The 13,728-nt window shown below is 36.2% G+C and overlaps 1 protein-coding gene across 2 annotated transcripts in view; it reads left to right on the top strand.

Annotated features, from left to right (window-relative positions):
• The window catches only part of SCAPER (S-phase cyclin A associated protein in the ER), a 168,275-nt gene that overhangs the window by 125,286 nt on the left and 29,261 nt on the right, over window positions 1-13,728 (top strand). For both annotated transcript variants that reach the window (XM_042803896.1, XM_032990469.2), the window contains exons 26-27: window positions 3,099-3,328; window positions 7,116-7,271. In XM_042803896.1, the coding sequence (XP_042659830.1) occupies window positions 3,099-3,328; window positions 7,116-7,271 (386 nt within the window). The remainder of the gene's footprint in view (window positions 1-3,098; window positions 3,329-7,115; window positions 7,272-13,728) is intronic.

Here is a 13,728-nt window from a genome sequence, read left to right as displayed (position 1 = left end):
GGGGAATTCTCTGCTGAATGGCTTAACAGTTGTATGGAGACTGTACTAGAGCTGAGAATCTGGACATCAGAGCATTCTGGTTCCAGAACTGCTTTAAAGAAAGTAGGAGTCTTGATTAGGCCCAGCGTAGACAGTCATCATAAATGCTGAAATTGCACTGAGATGTTGGATGTGTCAAATAATTGAACAATAGTTACAGTTTTCCTGATTTTTTTCCTTTGTGATTTAAAAATATATTATGCCAATTACTTGACAAGTCAGCTTAAGTGTGTAATTGTACCTGTAGATTTGTGTCAGTTAAACTGTTAAACATGTTAAACCTCAGAAATAAAAATTTGGAATGTGTAACATTTACTCATCCAAAGCGCATGTTCAGCAGAGTTTCTCTGAGTATCATGATCTCCTTGTGTGATCAACACTAAGAAATCAGAGCTTGAAAGCTTTCATAATTACACTATTAAATCTTAAGATTTCCTATCCCCTTGTTTGATATAATAATCAACAAGCAGAGTAATACATCACTTTTGCAAGCAACCCAATTAATTTTGAACATAAATCTCAACACACTTTCACACTATCCCATTAATTACTTCTTTGGTAAAAGCGCTGATCTTTTGTCACTCATTTGAGTTCATATAAACGGAAAATATTAAAGGTAGGAATTAAGTTCAAATTTACCCACTTTCTGTAAAATAGTATTTCCTTTTATCTCCTCTTTGTCATACACAGTATAAAACCCACATTTCTTCTCACTTTATATTAATACACACACACTGTAAAAAAAATCAGTTGTGCAATAAACAATTGTATTAAAAGTGCCAGAGCTATTTCTTTTACAAATTAGGACGAACGATTTCATATTAAAGCGTGAACTTGTGTAGCTAAAGGCTGTATACTTAGAAAATATAGTTCTCATATGTACATTTAACTGAAAGACAAAAATAGACATTGTCTGTTTATAGGACTGTTTGCTACAGAAAACATAAGGCAATACTGCAAAATATTATTAAATCTTTTAAGAAATAAGTTATATATAATTTTTTATCTTAGGTGAAAAAGCAGTGAGTAGCATTTGTTAGCAGTTTTTGAAACTTGGTGTTCCTAGTACAAATTCACTACATTTAAATTGATTTATACATTGTAAAGCTTAATCCATCTATTTCAGTAGGCAATTAGAATCATTAGGCATGAATTATTTTAGTCAACAGAAGTTACTGGAGCAACATAATATTATTTTTCCTATTGAACTTGAATAAGCAGCTTAAGACTTCTCACTTGCTGACTTGGCTCGTCACCAGAAACAGACTATTACAATGAGTTTTAAGTACCAACACAAGGCTCAGAGCTAATGAATAATAAAGAAATGCGCATGTTGTTCTTTGTCACCAAGTGTTACCAAATCCCTCCTGATACCTATACAGGGAGGAACGATTTTCTGTGACCTTACTTGCATATACCAAGTGTAAGTGATTTTAACCTGGAAGGAAAATAAAATTTCAGGCAATATTGATCACTAATTGCAGTGTTGAAAGCCTCAAGCTATCTCATAAAAGTGCCTTCGCAGAGGTCTTGGTACGCGGAGCCCAGCAGCGTGGAGCACGGGGAATGTACGTCGGAGCCCCGGGTCGTGATTGATGTGTCTGTGCTGCCAGTACTCTGCCTGGAAAACTGCAGCACTTCCACACGCACTTCACTTACTGTTTGATCATAATAGGGCAGAATTTCAACTGGCTTAAATTATCTTGGACTGCAGAAGTGAAAAAATAAATTAAAAAAACTTTAAAAAAATTATACTCTCCATCGGAATTTCCTTCCTGCTCTGAATCCTGCATATAGATTTGTCTTCAGATTTATGTGTTGTACATCTCAACTTCACTGCTTTTTTTTAGGAGTGGGCTCTAGTGTAATGATTTAGAAAAAGGGGATTCCTTTCCTCTGAGATCTGTTCAGAGAGAACTGCATGTTGTGCTTCTGACATGATTGACATCTGATGGACAAATGCAGTGGTCATCAGGTGATGTTTTGTTTTGAGATGTTCGGGCTTTATTCATGGGACATGTTTTTGTATTCCCCAGTGTCCTTTGCCGTTGTTACCAGGCAGCACCTCCTGTGCCCTTCCCATCGGTTGTCTCATCCTACTGCTCAGATACTTCAGTAGACTGTTTCATAAAGGCAGACTAGTACTGTTGCAGTTGGGTTTTTTCTTGGTTATGGTTTGAGTTTTATCACAACCAATCTTGCTTTTTTTGGTAAAAAAATTGTAATATTTTTAACATTAAAATTTTTTTCCTTTGGAAAGATGCTTACTTCAAGATACTTTTGTAATTTTGGGGGGTTTTTTTGGGGTTGTTTTTTTTTTTTTTTTGCTGTGAAGGAGGAATTCCATCAGAGATTAGATCTCATTGCAGAGATCATTCCTACTGCCTGCAAACTGTATTTGCTTTTTGTGTGAAGCGCCACAATTGTATCTGCTGAGTCACAAGAACTCTCGCCTTTCAGAATGCTCACTATTGTAGGGGTGTTTGTTTAGGACTCAAACTGTTGAGTAGTCTTCTGATGGTATGTTGTGTTTTTCCAAATTCAAGTAGGGGATTACCATAAAACAGTAAATGCTGTTCCTTCCACAGAAAATAGCTGTCTTTCCTCTGTATTACTGAATGCTTTGTGTATCCTAGACATTTAATATGTCTTCCTGGTAACACAACATAGCAGTCAAAATGAACCATCTCAGTAGTTTGTTTTTTTCACAGTCCAGTTTTAAAAAAAGGGTTTTTTTGCTAGTGACATATCAAAAATCCTGTGTATGCATAGGAACACCACAATCATACTAAAGAAATACTCTGCTGCCCTAAAGCTTCCTTTGCTTCGTATACACCAAATGCTGGTTTGACTTGATTTATTCTGTTTCAGCTTCTATTAGCTACGTGAGAGTTTTCTGGTACCTGAAATGCTTTAATGTCCATCAGCACTGCTAGAACATGTTACTTCATTATTATTTTTGGTGTGCTCATATGCAACTTTTTTGTAAGTGTTTCTCAACAAACTTTGATTATTTATACTGAATTCTGATTGTTTTTCCTTTTTTTCCCTTTACTTAGGTTAGTGTTCCAGATGACCATAATGCTACTTCAGGCAGAAGTGCAAATAAGCAGGTATTTGAAGGTTTAACAACAGGACTTCTGAGGATAACTGCTGTGATTTTCAGATGTCTTATCTCCAGCTTCCCAGATGGAAACAACCACTCTACTGCACTGAAGATATTACAGGAAGTGAAAAGTAAATCCTCACAAGTGGAAGCCTTCAACAGCAGAGTCCAAGACTTAATCAGGTTAAAAAAAAAAATAATAAAACATCTCTAAACCTTCTTTACTACAGAGAAAGAAAATTGCAATGATTTAAGAAAGCTTTAACCCTTAACGTAGTAAGAGTAGTTTGCGTGTGTAGTCAAGGACACTAATGAAATGCTATATTCTCGAATAAAAATGTTCTTCAAAGACCTGCACACACAGAAATATAGAAAATCAGGAGTCTTTTAATTTTGAACTTGTTCTTTTTGTGTCTTTTCCATCAGTTTCATCTCCTAATTACCCAGGAGTCAGCTTCCGTATTTTCATTATTTTCTCTCAATTTTCTGTGTCAACTGTGTACGCCCATTGCCATGTGGTCCTGCATGTCATACATGCATTCATATAAGTTTGACATAAAATATATACTTGCTGTTATAAAGATTACCTATAATCTCATTTCAACCTTTATAATGTTCCTGTACTTTAACAGCTATTTTCTTTTTCCTGAGCAAGATTTCAGTCAAAATAACTCAGTGAGTTGTAACAGTCAAGTAAAAGAGAATACATTTTTATTTGAAACATTCTTATTATTTGGTAAGAACACTTGTACCTGACTAGATTAATATATATAGTTAATATATATTAAAAATATAGATATATTGTTGGATATTTTTTTAGGCTTTCTATATTAGGCTTGATAAAGGTATATAGTGTCACTAGTAAATTATATAAATAGTTGTTAACAATAGTTGTCTATTGTTCAATAGTTGTCTTCAGCCCTCTGAAGAAATTAAGTTCTGATTATATGCTTACTGAAAATGTATCTCAGTGAGCATCTTCAGACTTTTCAAAGTCTGGTATGACGCTGATGGATACAAAAAAGACAGCTGGAGGAGAAAAGCAAAACAAATAGTTGTCATAGATACCAGTGACCTCTAAAACTTTATTGTTCTCATGTAACCCGCCTTCCCCTCAAACAGCTTTTGAAAGAGTGTGAAATTTCAGGATGTTGTATTCTCCCCATTTATGAATGGGAGGGTGGGAGGTCTGCTTATTGATATTTGTGCTGAACAGACATCTGACACTGACTGGGCCAAGCACAGGCATACCCTTAAGATAAGAAGATACATGAGAATCCAACTATGTCCCTCACCTGAGGCACTTTAGGGGATCTGGTTATAAATGGAGAATGAAAGGCACGATGACAAGGTAATAGCACAATTAGGAAAAAAAGAGAGAGGGCATTTTAAACTAGTCAAAAACAGACAAATTCTATTATTAATGATTGTCTTTCACCTCCAGGTCATTGTATCGTATGTCCTTGGGGAGCTGATTAAATGAGAGTTTTAGGGAGATGGGGGAAGTAGGAGGAAAGTTGGAATATTTTTTTTTTTTCTATTTGGGGCTAGTAGACCTGATGCGTAAACAATAATTACCTACACACTGTCTGGGTATCAACAGAGTAGCCAAATTATTTTGACTATGCTACCATGGATAAAAAGGCTGGAGGATAGAGGCAGTAGATTAGAGAACTTTGACATTCCATTTGTCTATATGCTCGGTTCTTCATGGAAGGGAGTGCTTCACGTGTCTTCTCATTGTCTCTGGATACCATTAAAGAATAGTCCCATTAGACTGAAAACTCTCATCCATTTCTTCTCTGCCAAAAGATCAGCCTCTTTGTATCCAGGTGTGGATGTAAAGGAGGCGGGGGGCAATGAGTGTGTTTTGCAGGTGTCAGTCAGACTGTAGAGATGCTCCTAGGGAAGGAGGAATACAATATCGATGAGAATGTTTATGCCTTTTGGTAATTATCTATCGGTATTAGCTGTATTTTATTTACTTCTTCTTCTCCTCTCCTATTTCACAGAGAGATTTCTGGCACTTAGCATTTCTCTGTGACTGTGATGTATCTAAACTCTATTCCTGGAATAATTCTGCTAATACAGGAGAGCTTGCTTATCACCTGTATGATCAGATGGATTGCTTAGATCAAAATCTGCAAGAAACCCAATGCTAAATAGAACAGACAAATTTACCTGAGCAATGAATGTGCAATTAATGATCTTTGTGCATCTTTAAGTGTTTCTAACTGCTATACATCAGCAGCTTTAAATTTTTTTCATACTACAGTTAGACCTCTTGCTTTATATCCAGTGTATTTTTATTCTTAATTACTTTCATCGCTTCCAAAAGCTTTGCATCAGCAGGGTAAACTTTGGCAGAAAGTCTAGCTTCTAGCCCTGAAGAGAGATTAGTCTCTGAGCAACAACACTGTCAAAAAGTGGAGAGGTGTTCTTCCCTAACCTTAAAAATCCCTGTTTTTTCTATATTAGACTGTTAGACACGTGAGGGAATAGTTGTTTTTAATAAATACTTGCACAGCTCCTGTGACAAGCACTATCTAATCAGTATTATTTATTTACTGGAATCAATATTATTTAATAATGTTCCATACTTAGTCATGTCAGGGTGGTCTGGACATTATGGGAGCATACAGCCAATGGTGTTCCCATCCCAAGCCAACGCTCTAAGAGGCTATCTAACAAATGGACTAGACAAGCACATAGACAGAACAGCTGGTAGGGTAGAGTAATATTAATAACAGGATGGTTCAGTGTAAAAACAGTGAATCAGTTGATGGTTTCCGAAAGCAATCAGTTCCCCTTGTCTGTTAAGTCAGGTGGAGGCGGGGGATGTAACAGCAGCTCTTCTGATTTTGACGAAAAGCTTCTCCCAGTTGATAAGAGTGGAGGGAAACACAAAGAAAATTATAGGGGAAAGAGAAGAAGAAGGTGATGGCAGCAGGATATTTGTTTCCACAAAGGAAGTTGATTTCACCTAAGTCAGTAGAACGAGCAGTTGAGACACAGTAAAGTCTGAGAAGCTGAATGCTTGTGATCGAAAAAGGAAAGTAGGTAAAGTTAGGTGATACCAGCAAAGGGACATGGAAAAAAATTTGGCTCCGTGCACAGTTTAAGTTGAGTTGATAATGATCAAAGTATGAGAAAACCTGGTGTAGATGGAAAGATCTTGATTACAAGGATGAACAGCAAATTTTTTGGCATAGGTTTCCAAGCTATTAGAAATTCAAAGAAGCAACTTCAGCAGTAGTGATCTGATGATCAGCAATGATGATCCGGTCTACTCTGACAGTAAAAAAGAAAGGAATTTTCAGTTTTAAAAAAAAAAATCACTAGCATAGTTTTCTGTGCTAAGTTTTGGTTGAGCTCCTGAGGAGGCTTTCAGATCCTGATCCTTCTATACCAATGGCAGAAGGTTGTTACCTGCGTGTTCTACCAGTCTCTTAACTGTTGCATGTATTTTTAAATGGTAAAAACAAACAAACAAACAACAACTGGGCAGTAGTTGTTATGATATATATGTTGCAATAAGACGTTATCTGGGTAACATCACTGTCTTCTTGAATTAGTGTGTTCTACAAAGTTTATCTCTTCATGCTAAAAAGAAGTTATGCTGTTGTAGAGCTATCAAGATTATTATAAATCATCTTACTGTGGCAAAATTCTATTGTCCTTCTAGGAGTATGGTAAAATGAACATTTACACTCATCTTTCTTGCACAATGTAATACAAATTATCCTACAACAGACAGATCTCTTAGCAAAAACTGCTGATACAGAGAGACAGATCTGAAGTTACTGTAATTTGAATTGTTTTATTGAACCCTTTCAGAAAGAGTATTTAAGTAATCCCAATCTGCATTTTGTATGGTTTGATAGTAGAGAATCAGAAATTACTTCCTTTGCAAAGTTACTAAAACTGGCGTGGGACCATTTTTTTAATACAGTTTTTCCTCTGTTTCTAGCTATGTGGTGAACATAGGATTGATCGACAAGCTGTGTTGCTGTTTCCTCTCTGTTCAAGGCCCTGTTGATGAGAATCCCAAGATAGCAACATTTCTACAGAATGCCACAGCAGTGTTGCATGGAATATGTCAACTATGTTTTGCTGTCAATGGAAGGTGGGTGCACTTGGTCTGTCATCTCTAATATGTTCGTCAGGCAGCAGCTGTTGTAACTCTGTGACAACACCATGTTCATGGAAGCAAGCATTCTGATGAGGCTGTTAAACAGACCAGTTCTTAGTCACATAATAATAACTGGTAAAGAAACAGTGCAGGAAATTCACTCTGCTCACCCTTTTATGGAATTGTAATTAGTTACCTGCACCAAGTCTTGATTCTTGGAAGACATTTATCAGAATTGCAAACTTTATCTCCTTTATTCACCACTACAGAGAGGGTTTTATCACTGCAAATTTTAAGTGTCCAGTCCTAAGGACTTCAAAAGGTATTTTATTATCAGCTAAAATCAACTCTTAATAGATCTGTCGCTAGAGCAGCCTAATTCAGCTTCTGTTTTTTAAAATACCACTGTCAGTAAGGGAATTGTATTTTCTATAAACAAAATATCATTAGATTAGTCAGGGAATTTTCTAATGAAAAATGTTGATTATCATAACGAGGATTGTGGGGAATGATCATGAGATCTGCGTCTGCCAGCAAATCTGGACTTCTGTAATCTACAGCATAGGACAGTCTGACACTGTGAGAGTCAAAATCTCAGAGCTTTGAGATGCACGTATGAGAACCTAGCACTGTTAGTCTACTACACGTTTCAGGAAAAGACAAGGCTGACTGAACTTTACAATGAACTTCTGAAGGGTAAAATGATGCTAGAGTTGAAAAACTAGAGTTAATAAAACACAAAACAAGAAACAAAGCTGTAGGTAAGCGTTGTTACTGGTAACCTAGGGACATAGGCATATGGAAAAAGAACTGCAAGAAATATGAGCCCAAAGAGACCATCCCAACTTACTGAAATTTCCCTTTCTGAAAGCTGCCAACTTGGCATTTTACATTCCAGGACAGCACTGCCAAAAGTCAAACGCTTACTAAAAAAAAAATTAAAATATCACCCTTCACTGAGTGGAATAATAGTTCTAGCTACAAGAGTGAGTAATATAATATTTGCAGTTTCTGTAGCAGGCACATGCTTCACCCAAATAATCAGAGATCTTTGCACCCCAAAATAATAAAGCACTGTGCAAGTACTTCCTTCAAGAACATCTGTCCTTTGTAGCAGAATAATAATTTTGAAGGACTGAGCATTTTTTCTTCACAGTCACACCAAGAAGTATCTCATCTTACTAGCTGCATATAACAGCAACGCTTTGGATTTTATCCAAAGGTGCTGATTGTTCTCGATTTCCAGGTTGAGTTGTTCATTTGAGCATGAAAAGAAATGAGAGGAATGAGCTTGGAGATTTCAAAACTGTTGTCTTTCACTTTTAGATCAAAAGCTTTGGTGTAACTGATTAGGAGCGCAGTTTAAATTAAATGTCTTTCATCACCTGGGCCCCCTCTCATTTAAAAAGTGAATGCAGAGTGTAATTCTGTCGTGTTACAGAAGCCCTTAGTATTCAAGGTGATTTAAATGGAAAAAGGTATTGCCAAACACAGATTAAGGTGGCAGAAACAGAGCTCAAATTTATTGAATTCTTAAATATGTCACAATACAGTAATACATGTTGTGTGATACTTGATCTGCAGCACAAAAGGCGGCCTCTCTTTGTGAGAAATACAGATGCCTCTTTCATTCGTGGTAAATAGGAGGAGGAGGCAATGCAGCCTATTCAGTCAGAATCTGGCATTTCTCATTCTCTAACTCAGTTGGTACATGCTCGAGCATCAAACAGACATGCCGTGTTATACCCCTCTGTACATCAGAGTAACTAACCACACTGATCATACAACTTTTGAAGTTGTTACTGAGAAGAAAAAAGTCCAGTAAGTACTACTAGTGCTCTGACACTTTAGTGTGAAAAGAAGTTTTGCCAAAGTAATATCAGGCTTTCACCGTTGTTGCAAGAGTGTTTTTTTTAATTGTTCTTTTGATGTATCTTCCTATATAGAGTCTTTTCAGTTTGGGAATTTCTCTGTGCTACTCAGTGATGATCGTAGGGGGCACAAAAGTAATTTTTTTTTTCCAATAGAACTATTTCTGGCTGTTATTTGTCATATAAAAAGTTGTCATTCCATCTTAAATGCATTAGATTTTTTTTACACAGTGCTCTTTATACTGTGTGCAGATCTTAGCACTCTGTGTCACTGAGTGGCATAGAGGGAAGGTGATAGGACAGCAGACGCCGGGTGGCTAACACACCAGGACCACCTCCGGGCTCTCAAACCATCCACAGTGCCTGCAACAATGAAATCCTTTATGAGCTAGAAATGGCCAAGCGCTGTGTGATCCTTCTCCTTTGCTTTCAGACACCACCAGGTTGTTAAGAACTTTACTGCAACTGTAATCGGCGATATCCCCAGAGGGCCAGAAGCTAAATACTCTAACTCAGGTTTTAAACAATTAAGAGATCCTGTCCTGTGGGTACAAAGTATGTTAGGCCATTTCTGGAGCTCTGACGTAGGAAGAGCTGTCAGTCTAGACTTTCCTGTCTTCCTCACAGGAACATTTCATACAACTCCCAAATTTGGTTGTGTGTTTCTAAACCAAGCTCTGAATTGATACCCAGTGTTTATTATGACAATTCCTTCACTTTATACGCAGGGAAGAGATGTCAGTAAAGCACTCACTGCACATACCTCTACATCAGGCAAGATGTCACAACAATAATGATTATTAGAGAAAAGCCTCAAATTGTATTATATATGTATCTCAGTATTAAGTGTTAAATGAGTTCTATGGTTGATATGATGTAGATGATAAAATTTTAAGACAAACTAAGGTACTTTTTTTTATTCTCATAGTAGACTTGAGAAAAAAAAAAAAAAGTCCAAAATCATGGAGTTAGATACAATAAAAGAAAGTCTTGCTAATGTAGAAACATAAATTGGAGGATTCTCAATTTTAACATCATAAAAAGTTATTGAAATGAGGGAATCCATTCTGAATATATGTTATAAACATACCATTACAAGAGAGGGATTTTCTTTTCATTAGTGGTCAAGGTCTTTAAAAAGATTTAACTTCGATATTGATCTTACTTCTCAAATGATCCTTTTTGGTACTGGTTAATAAATGCTAGATTGATTCTTTTAATTGAAGTTTTGCTGTGGATGTAATAGCACGTTTTCCAAACACTGTGTAATACATATAAAAGATCATTTGTTGAAAACATTAATAATTTGTGACCCCATTTGAACCTTGTTTTGATAATTTTTATACCCTCATCTCTTAGTGAGAATCAGTGAGGGTGACTTGAGACCTCCAAGTGGAAGTCCCATTTTTCTGATGCTGTGTTGCATCCATTGCTAGCAGCCTCTGCTAGCCTTTCTCCCTGATGAGTAAAAAAAAATAAAAGTGTATGAGATCTGAAAATAGGGTATCATCCCTTATTATATGTAGTGAGAAATCATAAAATGCAGCATGTCTGAATATTGAGCGATCTCTGTTTGGTGAGCAAAAGATGGACCTTGACTTCTGATGCTTGGGCTTGAAAATTGTGACCATGATAATGCTTAACTGTTTTTTGCTCACCACTAAGAGTAACAGTAGCCAGAATTGAAAACAGAGACATTTTTAGTAACCTGAAATAAAGCAAAATATTAAATAGACTTTATACAGAATAACAGTGGTTTATATAGCCATATAAATCTGTCTTGCAATTTGTGTCCAATTCCAGATGTCCAGTAGCAATGTTCAGGACGATAGCCTTGTTTTCCAGAGTTTATTACTGTTAACTGTGAGACATACGAGGCCTACTTTGGGCCCTTGAGTCCTCGGTACACATATGGAGCATGCTTGACTTGTAAACACAAAACAGAAAACAATGAGCAGGCATGAAATGCAAGGAGCATTGATAAAAAAGGCCATGCTGCCCCAGCTCACCCTTCCCTAAAAGCAGGAGTGAAGACTTAAGTAAGAAAATATATGTCAAGTCCTTCATCAGCATAGCAAGGATCTTGCTTATGTTCCTGTCCTTTCCTGTGCTGCCCAGTGTTCATCAAATCTTTATCCCTTTTTTACCTATAAGTCTCTGGAACTCATATTTAAGTCCAAGAAGTTTAGTTGTTACACTATGGAGGACTGTTGTTATTGCCTTATTTTGATATTGCCCATTAGTGCGAATGAAGAAGTGCACACTACCCACAGAGGTAATGCAAACAGCAGGCGGAAACTATCAGCAATAGTGCGGTGTAAGGGTTAATCACTAAGGAAGAATGTTCTCCCTAAGAGCAGTGCAGTGAACTCGCAATAACACAGACACAAGGAGGAAAGTGAGATGCACATAAGGAAGACATTGCAAATACTAGTCCCTCAAATTATGTAGCTTCTTGGGACATCAACTTTTTCAAAATTTTGCTGTTCCCTTGATGTAAAAAATGTCTACAAGCTCCCCCATTAATCTGGGAAAATAGAATGTCACAACAGTACAGTAACTAAATTGTTACTGTTATATGTTATCTCAAAACAGTGGTGGAATACATATAAATCTGTGTCAACAGCTAATGAAGTTGTGGATTACAAGCTGCAGTGGCAGAAAGCTGCAGATATATAGGGTTTGATCCAGGAAAATAGTGACTGTCATGTCACAGATACACAAGGAAGTAGGCTGGTCTGTTTTCAGTTTTATTACAGTAATTAAGATAATGTCTGTTTTGGCTGCTGGACGGTGAATCAGATGCAAGTCTGCCTTGAACGCTGCTTGTGCTTCTCACCACTTCCAGGGGACAGCAGATCCAGCAAGTACTGTAAACAAACTAAAACTTGTTCTTGAAATTACTAAAAGGTTTCAAATTATCGCTTTTACACAGTATTGTGATTCCTAGCTCGACAGTGTGTATTATAACAAGGTCTGATAGGTACTAAATACTTCTGTATACTACTTTTATTATTATTTTACCTCTTCATTTGTACATCTCTTTCTAAATAAATCAATTGAGAAGCAAAAAGAACAGATAATAGTTTTTAAATCCTAATAATAATAAAAAACCCCAGATTATATTCTAAGCCTTTTGAAAAGTCATGCCTCCATTTGGCTCCATGTTTTTAATCAGGAGTATATATTTCAAATATACAAACATTATAATGTATACCCTTAGAAAGGCTTGTCTGCTTGTTAGCTCAGTCAGTTTTTAAAACAATATATTTTCAGATATAAACAGTTTGCTCATATTGAAGCTTGGAGAAATTGTAGTTTTATACTTGTTCTGCAGAGTATGCTGTTTCTCATCACGCTGTATTGAATTCCTGTTTTTAATAAATAGTGGTGCATTTTAAGCAATGTAGTACCACTGTTCAGTATCTTTCTTTCCTGTGATGGATATATCCACATTTTCAAATTCTTAAACCTTTTCTGTAAGTCATAAACTCTGTACCAATTCCTGAGACTCCTTGATGGCAGAAGCTGAAACCCATAATGGCAACCCATAATGAAAATTCTCTGCATTTCATTAAACTTTTCTTTTTAAGATCTTGCAGATTGTTTGATCATAATATAAATATTTGCCTGGTTTTCTGTGTTAAATATAGAGAGTTGGTAAAGTTTGAAAGCCTATCTGTTTTCCCAGCTATGTAAGCCAATGTAAAAAATCCGGCGAGTCTTGCTTCCCTTCAGTGATTAATTGAAGGGGTTTTGTCCATACTGACTATTTTACTTTGGCAACTGTTACAGACACAGAGAATAAACTTCTTTAAATAAGAGAATTTAAAAGGAGGTACGTCTGTAGGAATCTCCTCTCTTAACTTTAGTTAAATAAAACCTAGGTTTCTTGTATGACATCACCATCTTAAGGTATTAGGCTTTTTATGGGTTTTTATTTCAGTCCGTGTCCTGACAGCTCTGAATTTTCACTGGCCTTATCTTTGAGGTGGACTGAAAAATCTGCTAAAAGTATGAAATCCACTGTTGTACAAACTTGACCAAAATGATTCAAAGCAGCATACGCAAAGGTTCATGCTTTATTTTCCAACATTTCATATACATTTTTTTCTACTCTAAAGCCCACAACCAGCATGAATAACGTCTTTTACCTTTTTATTGTAAACATTTAGGCTTAAAGTGATTATAACTGACAGTTAAAACCAACAGGAGCCAGTGGCCTGTTCATATACACATTAACTGTAATACAGGCAACATCAAAAATAAACGTTTCTAACAGTTGCTTCAATCCACCAAACCTAGCAGACAGATTTTTTTTTTTTTTCCTTTTTTTTAAACAGCTTTGTGCTGTGGTATACCTTTAAAATTCCTGGTCTTTTCTGTGAAAAAAAAAAAAAAATAATGCTTGCATTTTGAGTTATTTTACAATTGACTTTTTTATGTATATTTTGATTCATTCGCTGCTCCAGAACAGCACAAAATGGTAAAAGGATTTCATCCAGCAAAGTAAGCTTTTTCATATGGAATTGTTTAAAAATAATGATGGAGTGAGAGTTGAAAGTGAGCTTACTTTAACC

Source organism: Tyto alba, unplaced genomic scaffold (assembly GCF_018691265.1).
Source record: "Tyto alba isolate M040663 unplaced genomic scaffold, T.alba_DEE_v4.0 Super-Scaffold_41, whole genome shotgun sequence".
Lineage (NCBI taxonomy): Eukaryota > Metazoa > Chordata > Aves > Strigiformes > Tytonidae > Tyto > Tyto alba.
This window is presented reverse-complemented; position numbering and strand designations above follow the sequence as displayed.